Here is a 12,500-nt window from a genome sequence, read left to right as displayed (position 1 = left end):
GCATCTAGTTATGTAAAGTTACGGTTACATTCTACAATTTTCTCACACGCATTCTGACCACCTCAACTCTCGAAGCGAAGTATCGGAGCTTGTCAATGGTGACGTCACCAAGTAATTGAATTTCAGCCAATCAGTATTTTGCGTCCAAAATCTGGACCCGACATAAAGCCATATACAAAGCCATGCGGGCAGGCCCTCATATCGGTAAGTACTTCATGGGTATATAGGGGTATATTAGGGTATATAAGGGTATACAAGGGTATATAGGGGTATATAAGGGTATATAGGGGTATATAAGGCTAATTATTTAAATACATTATAATATACGCGTGGGAATACATTATAATTTAAATACACTATAATAGGGGATACATGAAGTACCTAGGCTCATCTACCCCAACCCAGTCCCTCGGAGGGCCTGCTCGCAGGCTCGCGCATCGTCCCAAAGCATTGCAAGGGTTTCTGAGCTACCCGATCAAAGATGGCACATTTTACTGCGAATGTTATTCCACGGGCCAGCGCTTTAGCTCTTCAAGGGTACAAGCATTGTTGCCATGTTATGCTCCACTGTCCAACAGATGCAAAATTGTTTGGCTATTATCCGGTGAAGCACGTTGTTCTGGTAAGCAAATTGTACTCAGTTAACCGGTATTTGTATACACCGGAACGAACTTGTACTGATACGAGATTTTTGCAGCCGTTCAAATGAAACCGGGACGAAATGCCTGGTCGTTTATGTGAGACTGGTACAAACCCAAAGGACGGGTGATACATCATCTTCATAATTCGAATTGACCAACTGGCATTCGTGTTGGCTGAAAATGGCGGCCTCCCACTTAATAACCCAAGCTTGTTTTCGATAAATAACGACCTTAATTTTTCTTGTGTTTATTTCCTCTAATCGTGTTGTCCGCCATCTTTCAAGTGAATGGGCATGTGTAAGCACAGGCAAACAACCCTACATTCTCGTCACCAGAGCCTTGGATCGACACAAGGCTCTGGGAAACTCTGTCTAGGAGAACATGTGACGTAGGGTTCTTGTAGCCAAGAATTGGCTATTTGAACCTTACGGCACCTGTTTACTCCTCGTGCTAAAATGAATGCACCTATTAGAGACGCTTTTGATTGTTCTAAATGAAAAGCAACGAGAAGACAGTTTGTTTCAGGGTCCCCCAGAGCTCTTCTTTCCCTCAGTCAAGAGAAGAGCTCTGGGGTTGAGATTGACAACCCTAAGGATGTGAGAGCGTGACGTCACGTTATTTTGAGACAGTTGCAACGGCCGATTCAACTAACTGAGGAAAATGTTCTGTAAAAACTTCAAATCGCGATGTTTCCTTTCGAAAACTCATTTTCTGGACAGCCAGATAAAATAAAGTTCACTCACCTACTATTTTCTGCGTTGTCCTGAGTGATTTGATGGGTTTTTGGGACGCTTCGATTTCCTCTTCAGATCACACACATTGTCACACACAATATAGATAGACAAGGCGTGCAACTTCTTCTGAATTTCTCCCACTTCCAAAGGTCGCTCGCCTCCCAACCTTTGGCACGTAGAAATTCGATAATTTTACAAGCATTGTACCAAAAATCATCAAATTTACATGGCTCTGCATCCTCAAAACCCTGCTCGGTTTTCAAGCTTCGCTCAGGTTTTTGTTATTGCCAGATGATGTGGACAGAAGTCATGCACCATTGAATTTGATCAAATCAAATGAACCAATCAAAAAGCGCAGATTTATAATTTTGTCCCTCTTGGGAAAATCTGTCTACCCCCCAAAATTTTGCATGAACTTTGTTTTTCAATCTCTCATATTGTATATAATACACACAATTTGGCTTTTGTACTATGGAATCTTAATTATTATTGCAAAGATTCAAACTGCAATAAATTTATTGATGCACAAAATTTCTCATTTTGGTTTTGTTTTAACTTAAAGAGACCATTCAACAAGGTGAACCATGATGTCTTTATTAAAAAACCTTGAATACTATGGTATAAGTGGGGTTGCTCGGGACTGCTTTATTTCCTGTCTTTAGTTAGAAATAGACAGCAAACTGTTACAGTAACTATCAATAGGATACCGCAAACTAATCCTATGTAAAACGATGAAGTGGTATATATGAAATGAGGATATGAAATCTTAAGCTTCACTTAATCTTATGTACTTGGCCCAACCTTATTTTGATTGTACATAAATGACTTTCATTTTGCTTTTCTCTTTTTGAGTTCCAATATTTGCTGATAATGCAAACCTATATTGACAATTAATGCAACACAATATCAATTCTGAATTATCTGAAGACCATAATACTTGGCTCTGCTTCAGTAAACTCTCACTTATTATAAATCATTGACAAAAAAATGGTTTGGTGTTAGACAGAGTAAAATCTATTGAGAAGAAAAATCAAACTCTGTTCTTTTCCATCCACAGCAGAAAAATATCTTTTAATTTCACATTAAAAATGAATGGTTAAAGGTTAACACAGGAAAATTGCATTATTGAAATTCCTTTGTATTTTATTTTATTGATTCAAACCTTTCTTGGAAACCACATATTGATTATATCGCCAAAAAAATTAGACAAAGCATTGGTATACGTTCCAAGATTTGCCTTCATGTTGACATTACAGTAACTATCCCTAGGCAACTCTTATGCTCTCATTCGTTTATTTTTATCTATGGAATAGTTGCTTGGGAAAACACTTACCAAACTACTTTGCAGCATCGTTTTCTCCTGCAGAAAAAGGCCTCTCTCTTAATAATGTTCTCACAATTTGATGAGCATTCAAGTCCGTTATTTAAGTCTCTCATTGTCCTGAAACTCAATGATTTTGTGAAATTTCAAATAGCTATGACGAGGCGTTAGCACATGACGAGAATTTTTCAGTTCTCCCCCAACGCTTCCAACCCACTCATACCAGTTTAATTCCTCGACAGTTACTACACATTTTTAACGCAAAACGACATGAAATAGTTCGTAGTGATATGAATAACGCGAACTCCTATTTTTAAATAAAGTCCTCGTAGCCGTCATCGTCCTCGTTTTTTAAGCTCCCTAATGTCACTGTGGACGTGATTCTACAAGCAGTTAAAGGAAGGTCTTAAAATTTCTGACTTGGTCATTGTCAAAGGTCTTCAAGGATAAAATGATCACAAAATTAAAGAAGTTAAACAAGTGGCATTGAGCAACTTGGATGCTTTAAAAGGTAGATATTGAAACCTGACTCTTCACTTTTAATTCCTAACCCCACCTCCCATCTTTCATACCCCAGTCACATTTTCCTGTTACATACCCACCACCTTTTGCCAGGGCACTTGTTGGCCTGTTGTGGTCCAGCTTTTTCCTTTCCCTCGGTCTGCTATCATAAGTTGTAGAGTGTTTTCACTCACGTGATAAGTAACCTTGTTTTTCCACCAAAACAAAAGAAAACGTTTGCATGATAGCAGAGCTCAATTCCCAGAGGATTAGTTGGGTACACCAACATGGCTGCTGTGACGTCACATGAAAACACTCTATACATGCACCTTATCCATCAATTAAATATGAAATAAATGTAGTCTTTCCTAGCTTAGCATGGGAAAGTGATGATAATTATTAAAATACTTTCAAAATAATTTATCAGATGCAGCTTCGTTTTGATGGTCGTTTTGGCTTTCCTGGTGGTTTTGTGGATGGCAATGAAGACCTGGAGACAGCTATAAACAGAGAAGTTGTTGAAGAGTTGGGACAGACAACTGAACCGTTGAACATCAACAAAGATGACTATGTCATTTCTCACAAGTACGAAGAATATGTACCTCAGTTGGATGTGACAAAGAAGCTTTGCCTGCATTTCTTCGCCAAGAGAGTACCATTAGATCAGTTCCTAGAACTTGAGATGAAAAAACCAGAACCATTCAATCTAGACTATGAGGTTAGTTATACAGTAATAAAAAATTATTACCTGCTAATTTACGAGTTTTGCAACCTACAGGTAGGTTGTTGAATGGGACACACAACAGAGCAAAGCTCCAAATAATACATTATTATTCTTGATTGTGTGCCCACAACATCTGCAATTCCATCCCCTACTCTTTGCGAACAGGCTTTTTAACGTCGTACGCCCAGAAATGCAGGTAATGGTAAAAATGGCAGATTTAGTGAAATTTTTCTAAGAGGGGTTTGTGTGGCGGATTTGGCAAAATTCATTTTCACCATGACCTGCTTTTCTGGACATGAATGTATTAACAGCAATTAGGGTTGTGAGACATGACCTATGGTTTACTTTCTTATTCAAGAAGACTTGAAAGTCAAACCATTTGCAGGTGTCATTACAAAGGCAGCACGTTCTCCCCAGTTATTTCAAGACCCTGAGTGTTGGTCGGGCTGAGGTTCAAACCTTCAGTATGACCTCCTGCACAGTATTCCGATTTTCAACCAACTGAGCGAACCGGCAAGCAGTTATTGAAAAGACAGTTTTAATATACGAGTGTTGAAGACTCAGATGAAAACGTGTTAGCGATAATAGATCCAGACGGTGCCTTGGTAGGTAGTTCATGTATTGTCCAGCAGAAGTAGGCACTGCTTTTGTGGTTTGGAGATTTTTGATTGACGTTTACATCGACACAACCATCAATCACAACAATATAATTCAGTATGCTATTTCTATTTGTTTTCATTCTTATGAAAATTACAAAAAAAAAGTGACATTTAAACTCCCTTTCAAACAGGAAGTTCAAAAATAGGAAGTAGTCAATTCGGAACAAGTGACATATTCAACTGTCTGCCTCAAAGTCGTGCCCATCGTGTTGCACGACTCGTGTCGTGCCCATCGTGTGGCATGAGTAGCCCTACTCATGTTCACAAGTTTTGTACATTTTTATTCACACCGACAAAACGCTACAGTTTCTTCTAGTATTTCTAACTCAAGTGCTTCACGTGCCTGTTTCTCGAATCTCCCGTAAGCGTTTCGGTCCCGAAATGCCATTTTTGAAACTATGGCACGCTTGTTTCGAAAAACTGGTTCTTAAACACGTTCTAAAGGAAACAAAAGCCAAAATGATTGTGAAGTTTCATGTTTAAAAGTTCTTCGTTTCAAATATAGAAATCGTGGGCGCTTTGACGACTTTCCATTTTGTCGGTAATAGGGTCGCATTTATGCAGGCTCAATAACTTAAGACTAAGAGGCTCCCAACCGTTTGCATTATATATCGTGACCAATACAATTAGTTATCAGAAGGGTAATTACCTTATCGTGGAGAGTTTCCCCGCTCGCGAATTTTTGGGGGGGTGGGTGTGTCCTGCGTGGGCTAAGTGATTGCTTGCTTATCTCTTGTATTTGCTTCTGAAGATATCATATCTTCCCCGCCTTTCTCCAATATGGAATGCCGGTGGCTTTCTTTATAGGTCTTACTTCTATTGGTGTTGATGCCTTGTTCAACCTAACATTGTAAAACTTCAGACCTGGTAGGATATCCTTTGATCCCGCGCTTGCGTGACACTAGAATGGCAAGTGTTACGTTGTTCCGTTTGGTGTCTCAAAATAAGTCTTGTTTTCATTACTTTCAGGTTCTAGGTGTTGTTCGCTGCCCTCTTTACGTCATGCGTGACAAACAAGGAGGACTTCCTTCATTCTTACAAAATAACTTCGTGGGCAACTCCAGACAACAATTTTTAATCGGATTAGAGCACGCGAGCATTTTAAGTCAAGAGGAAATAAGAGAAGCCCTTCGTTTATCACAGTTAATTCAGGTGTCGCTACCAAAACTCTGACGGAAGTTATCATGTAGTCCAGTTATGTAGAACTAATTTTAACCCTTAAGCGATCCTCAATGTTTATAATTTCGGAGAGGCGACAAGTAAACGTAGAATACGTGGGTTCTGATAACATGTAATGATTTCCGTGAAGACTTTCCAATATTATCGGGTATCCCTGGATAATTGTGGGGCGTTTTCGTAACTCAGCTCGAGACTTAGGTGATATTAAGTAGTTTGTGATAAAATTTTGAAATGTGTGTCTTTTGATAAACTTCTTAGATGAGCTTCTCTGCATGTATTTCCGATCGGATGAAGTGTTTCTATACTTGTTCTAACGTAGTTATGTAAAGAGGATAGAACTGCTCTTACATGAGGATACAACTGTTTCGAGGCATGCGTAGATTATATGTATGTATTTATGACCGCGTGGCGGCTCTAAGAAAAAATTTAACTTGCAACGCTGGAAAATTATTATAACAGGTTATTTTTACCCTAATGATATGATGGCTTAGGGAGTTATGTAAATGAATGTTTTAAATAGTCGTCTCGGAAATCTTGGATTTACGAGATGATGTAAGGAATCGAATGATTGGGATCATCTATTCGTTTAAAAGCCTGGAAACGTTCCCCTTCATTTTTCCAGCTCTCTTATGCACCCCCTCGCAGTTTAGCTAAAAATACGCTCACCTTACACGCCCTCATCTGTGCTCATTTATCTGCTCGCAAGAACATTTCACTGCGTGGGGTGTCTCAATTTTTAACGAGAAAAACATGAGGCACGAGGAATAGCAGACGAGTTGGAATTTTGGCTGGCACTGATATTTACAAACTGATTTCCCTTGAGGGTTTGTTCAGTTTTCAGAGGTATGACAATATATGTTGTTTCAGTGATGATAAACTGACCTTCGTCGTTCGAATTTCCTCCATGTCCCTGATACAGACCTTTAATAAATCTGCACAGAAAAGTGACACTTTTGATCAAACGTTCACTGAGCTTGCGTGGACGAAAGCAGACGACACATTAATTTTTCAATTCGTGCAAATTTCGTTGCCTCCTTTGAAGAGCAAAAACGTCAAGGTGTTGTGGGGAACTTGAACACTTGGTAATAAATCTTTTCAATCTATATCTTGTGTTTAACGCAGTTGCTATCAGATTGTAGTTACAGACTATTTCTCTGGCATGGTGCAATGTGAGTTGCTTTTCATTTTAGCGCAACTACGAAAGCGTAACTTTGTGTTTTCGTGGGGCGTTACCGTCGGCCGTGTCGCTGGAACTCTTAGAAATTTTGCTACTCATGATTCAAATGCCTGCGAGGTTAGTCAAATCAGATTTTGTTATCTTCATCATCATTATCTTTGCTCGAAGTGGAGCATAGGTCCTCCGTTAATGCTCGCCATCTGACTCTATTTGAGCATGTTCCAAAATCCTTGTGCTGTGTGTTGGGGCCTTCGTAGCTCTTTTGTTTTCCTCGTTACGGGATCCACTTCAGATTTGCTAAAGCGCTGTTTCATTGTGTGACATATGGAATAGTTAGGTTTTGTCTCGTGAGCTAAGCGAAGTAAAAACATTTATTAGCAATTCGACTTCATCTGTATTCAGTTTTGAGAAAGATGTAAGACAACCGAAGACAACTTGACTGAAATAATGTCACTGATCTTTTATCTGAAAAATGCGAGTCATGTTTGTTATGTAATAGCTGAATTTTTTTGTTGTAAATATTAGCAAAATTCCATCCTTTTTATTCTAACCTTTTTGGTATCTTTAAACCTAGTTAGGTGTCTTCAGTTTGTTTGCGATTGTAGATGGGTGTATTTGATACATTAATATGACCTATTCGCTTGTACATTATGTTCGTGTGACATAGTTTCATTGAAAGTTGGACATATTCATACTTGCACGCACTCTTTTTAATGAGTAAGACAAGAAATGTAACATCACACGTAGTGGTAAAGAAAATGTACGAGCAAAGAGGTCTATATAGTTATTTTTTTCTATCATCATCATCATCATCATCATCATCGTGAGAATTTTCGTTCACTTTTCTTTAATTGCCCTGCCGTTATAAGACGAACAACCATAAATGATTGGCGTTTGATAAGTCATCACACAATATTCGCATCAGTGTTCAATTTTTTCTCGGCTTCTCCTGGAGTCTTTAAATGAGATCTTATATGTATCAGATGTGTTATATGTATGACACTGCTGCTCATATTTTGTTTACCACTTAGGGTCACGAGTTTGGTAAAGGGTCCACATAGGTCAGCTTGTGTCAATTGCAACTAGGTTTATGTATTAAGTAAGGCATCTCTTGGGGAAGCCTCGCCGAAATTCCCTATGTAATTTCCCCCTAGTAACTAGTTGCAAGCTAAAAGAACCGGAAAACTTTTAAAAGGCGGCCTGACGTTTACAAGTGGATGCAACTAATCTTTTGGCTGTTTTTAGATTCGTTGTGATTGAAAACATCTTTTAGCATTGTCCTTGTGTCAGCGGCTAACCACTGGCACGTAAACTCCTGGATGCTGGAGCTTCCATCGACCACAATCAGGAATTGTTGCCACAAATAGATGGCGGATACTCTCTCTTTAAATTTTCATCATCAGGTTTTTAGATTTCAAGATGAGGATTTGTCTCATTCAAACGTTTTTACGACTGGGCCATCGAGGTTCCCGATTTTCCTTAAATGTAAATCTCCCATAGCTGCATAAAACTAGTTTAAAGGAGAACCTTCACTTGAAATAGTCCAATTGGCCATTTGTGGCAAACAGCCAACTAACATAAGCCTCTGTTAACGTAAACGTGTGTGACTGTGTAAAAAGCGGTTCTAAAATAGTTGCAATAGGAGGCATTTCAGTAAAGTGACTCAACATTGTAATTGTTGCCGAAATTTACTCGTTAAGAGGACTTTTCCACCAGAGAGAATTTGTTTATAAGGCTAATATTTTCCTTCTCTTTTTTGGAGTGCTATTCTTGCCAAGCCTTGTCTTTGTCTAAACTCCGATGCGTACGTGACTGTCAAAGTCAAAGGAAATGGGATCGTTGGAAAGGACATGCGAAACAAATATTTTGAACGTCGCGTTTATGCAAAACACACCGTATAACAGTAAAAGAGGAAACGGGAAACTTTGAGAATAACGAAATTATTTTTACTTGACCTTCCGACCTCGTTAACACGAAAAGTCAGTGACGATAAAATTTGGATGTTTTTGAAACATCTCTAAATGCAGTAAGCTTTCCTATTAATCCGGTAGATATTCCTAATCCCTTTGTACTTAAAAGGAAATTATAAGATATCTTGGAGTGGGTGAGAAACGATTATCAACTGGGCCCTCGAGATTTGAACCACAGTGGTCAACACTTTTTCTCTTGTCGTCTCTTTAGGAAAACGATAAGAAAAATTGGCATGAAATTGGTTGTCAAATGAAGCGTCAAGCAATAATGCCAAGTTTTCCAAATGACCTCAGTTACTTGTTGACTCAATCATTTTCTGCTCAATGGTATGCCATGAGCTGTTTAAGTTCCACACGCATCACAGACGTTGTTTTGTTCAAACAGCATCAGTCGGCACGGCCACTCATCGTCTCATACGGAAATTAATTTCTTGTGCATGTTATTGTGTTGGTTTAAATTGCCGTTATCTTTTAAACGATCTGATTTTTCATGGTCCTTGTAATAGTTCGATGAAAAGCGACCCTTTTATTCAATTATCTCTTTATTTGGGTGTAAACGTATTAGATGTAAGTGTGATAATTGTAAACACTCGAGGAAATTAATCCGCCAACTTTGTGACTGAACTGTTAGCTTTGAGCCGGCCAGTGCACCCGGACGATCGATCAAGCGAGCCCATTTATCATTGCTTTGATGGATCGTAGCGCTAAATGTGTTAACTGCTTTGTAATGACAATTTCTCCAACCACAACGACTTGATCCATGTTTCTTTTTAGTCGGTATTGATACTAAACCGGAAAATGTTGCATCGATCTTCCTGACAGTTGTTCGCGTAATTAATTGCCATGAACGTCAATTTTTTGGCCTTGTCAAAGGTGTAAGATAAATACTATAGCGAGTTTTAGTCTCCGTCTACGTACTTTCCATTTAATTGAGACAAAGCAAAGCGGTCTTTTTTAAAGTGATCGGCTTTTCTTTGACGTTAGCCTTACGAAATAGCAAAAAGCGCAAAGGGTTTTGGAAGTGTGTGTGAAAAGCGCTTGGAATCTTCTCTGACTGCCACATTCCAAGGTAGCTAACATGAGTCAAGTCAGTTAAGAAAATCGGTCAGTTTTGACACAATAGGCATTGAAAATCGATGAAACTCGTACGGTGAATACTGCAAAAGCTCTTGCTGGCTTGGAGGGTATTTACTGTGATTTCAGGTCGATGCGATTGATCAATTGAATTGTAATTAGCTCTTTTTGTCCGCCCAGCGAAGACCCACCTCCTGAGATAGACAAACAATCATTGTCAAACGATAAACACTTAAAGCGGAAATTTAGCTATTGAAGGTATTGACCTGTTTACGTTGCCAAGCTTGTACATCTTACTCTGTTCCTTCCTTGGCCCACGGTTAAAATTAAAACAATGCCAAAAATGTTCCGAATACAAAGAGTGGTATCGAAATCGCTTCCATGTGGATTGCCGAGTCAGCCACAAACCAGTCACTTGTGTCTTCCCATGCGTCATCGTTCAACGATTGATGTCATTTATTTGGACCAATCAGAAGTGCTATTGCCACAGCGTTGACAGGTGAAAAGCCCTGGTCCGCCGTGAATTATTCTTATAAAGCAAAGTGGCAATAGATTACCTAACTCTTTATAACACGTGTGAGCATCCACTTGCGTTTAGAGCGCTTATTTTTGAAGTGGTAGCCACTTCAGAGAGAAACGTGGGAAAGGCAATGGCGAAACAATCATTACTGTTGTGCGTTTTGGTATTGATCTTCTTTGAAGAACCTTCCTCTGCTAGCTGGATGTTAGTCTCTTTTTTGGTGCACTTTCTCTTTACTTAAATCCAAAACAGAAGGGATTTCAATTTGAAGGACGAAAATATTTCAGTAGCATTGCCTCATTCGGTAGCGTTTAAAGTTTGTTCTTTTTCTTTCAAGGTGGATGGGAATTTCGGCCCTCAGTACACGAAGCAATGGTAACTTGACAACGTGCTACGGGGTTCCTGGTTTGTCTTCACAGCAAATGAGGGTATGCGAGAATAAACCAGATCTGATACCAACTCTAAGACACGGAGCTAACTTGGGAATCACTGAATGCAAGAACCAATTTGAAAAAGAACGCTGGAACTGTTCTACAACAAATTCGTCTTCCGTGTTCGGTGAAGTTATCAACATAGGTAAGTTGGCGTCAATGTTAAGTGATGCCAGCTCGAAACGTGTTCGTATAACTTGTTACGTCTCTTTTTCTTTTGTGACAGGAAGTCGTGAGGCTGGGTTTGTATACGCGATAACGTCGGCTGGTGTAGTACACGCAGCAAGCAAGGCTTGCAGACTTGGAAATCTTAGTGAATGCGCCTGTGAAACGCGAAGGAAGAGAAAACAGCAGTTCAGTGGCTGGGAATGGGGTGGTTGTGATGACGATGTAAAGTTTGGCATATCATTATCCAAGATGTTCGTTGACGCACCTGAGTACACCGCTCGCGCACAAATCTTTATGGTGACGGATAGAAAAGCGAGGTCAGCTCGGGCTAAGAAAGGACGATACCTTATGAACTTACACAACAACGAAGTTGGAAGGAGGGTGAGTTGACAGCTTCCTTTTTGCTTTCCTATCTTTTGTTATGTAACGCAGCTAACCAACTATATTTTTGCTCACTTCGCAATGTGCACTTTATTGGTGTTGAATTTGTCATTAGCTGCTTGACAAGCTAATTGTTTTTGTGAAAATGGCCAGTTTAAAGGTGTTATCCCGCAACTATTTGAAAAAAAAATTAAGGACTATCGAAGATTTGTAGAACGTATAGTGACTTACTGAATTCAGCACTTTTCAAACTAATTGTTAAAACATGGCCATTTTTTCAATATGTCGTCACGGTTTTATTCGTACCGATTGACTATTGCACCAGCGTTCACGGCATATTGAAACACCGCTGAGTGTTATTATTTGTATTTGTAACGATTACCACAAAAGGCCGAAAGAAAGTGATTACTTTGGATCCATTTACAAGTTGTCAGTAAATTATGGGAACTCTTTGCAACCGTTGGAAAAAAAAACGGCGGAGATACCACGGCTTACCAAACCGACAGGTGGTGATTGTCACTGCTGAATACCTACCTACAACAGAGCACGGGGAATCACATAATATGTAATGCGCATGTACGCTATGTTATCGATTGACAAATATAAAGAATGGACGTGAAAAAAGTTCATATTTGTGAGGAAACTAGACTGAGACTTTATCGGTGATTTAGTTTATCTGTAATAGCCTTTGCATATGGATCTCTATTAGACTGACATTTATTGACTAAATAGGCGTACATTTAGCCATTGAGATAAGGCGAGAGCGATGATAAACAATGTTTCAGAGACACTTTGCTTCGTTTTAACTGCGCACACATCGTGTTTACCGGCATGTTTGGAATCAAGTCGAGGCAACTCGTAAGTGCACATTAAAATTTGTTGTTTTAACGTGCTTTTTTTTACATTTTTCCTGCCAGGCTTCGAGACGCTGTGATATATATCTGGTATCGAGTTGCAAATCATTTGTTAGCGTGGTAGCATTTTTTTCGAAAGTTTATTCCATGTGTTGAACGCGGAGAA

At 39.2% G+C, this 12,500-nt stretch overlaps 1 protein-coding gene across 2 annotated transcripts in view; it reads left to right on the top strand.

The window, feature by feature from the left end:
• The first annotated feature begins 426 nt into the window (after nucleotides 1–426).
• The window catches only part of LOC138015559 (protein Wnt-16-like), a 19,625-nt gene continuing 7,551 nt past the window's right edge, over nucleotides 427–12,500 (top strand). Inside the window, exons 1-4 of one of the 2 annotated variants that reach the window (XM_068862631.1) lie at nucleotides 427–622; nucleotides 3,625–3,915; nucleotides 10,838–11,076; nucleotides 11,158–11,480. In XM_068862631.1, the coding sequence (XP_068718732.1) occupies nucleotides 3,911–3,915; nucleotides 10,838–11,076; nucleotides 11,158–11,480 (567 nt within the window). In that variant the 5' untranslated portion in view covers nucleotides 427–622; nucleotides 3,625–3,910. Of the gene's footprint in view, nucleotides 623–3,624; nucleotides 3,916–10,522; nucleotides 10,705–10,837; nucleotides 11,077–11,157; nucleotides 11,481–12,500 lie in introns of those variants that run through there. The other variant, XM_068862630.1, reaches the window with a different exon arrangement.

Source organism: Montipora capricornis, chromosome 9 (assembly GCF_036669925.1).
Source record: "Montipora capricornis isolate CH-2021 chromosome 9, ASM3666992v2, whole genome shotgun sequence".
In the NCBI taxonomy this organism is placed as follows: domain Eukaryota; kingdom Metazoa; phylum Cnidaria; class Anthozoa; order Scleractinia; family Acroporidae; genus Montipora; species Montipora capricornis.
The sequence above is the reverse complement of the archived record's forward strand: the minus strand, read 5'-3'. Positions and strand labels throughout refer to the sequence as shown.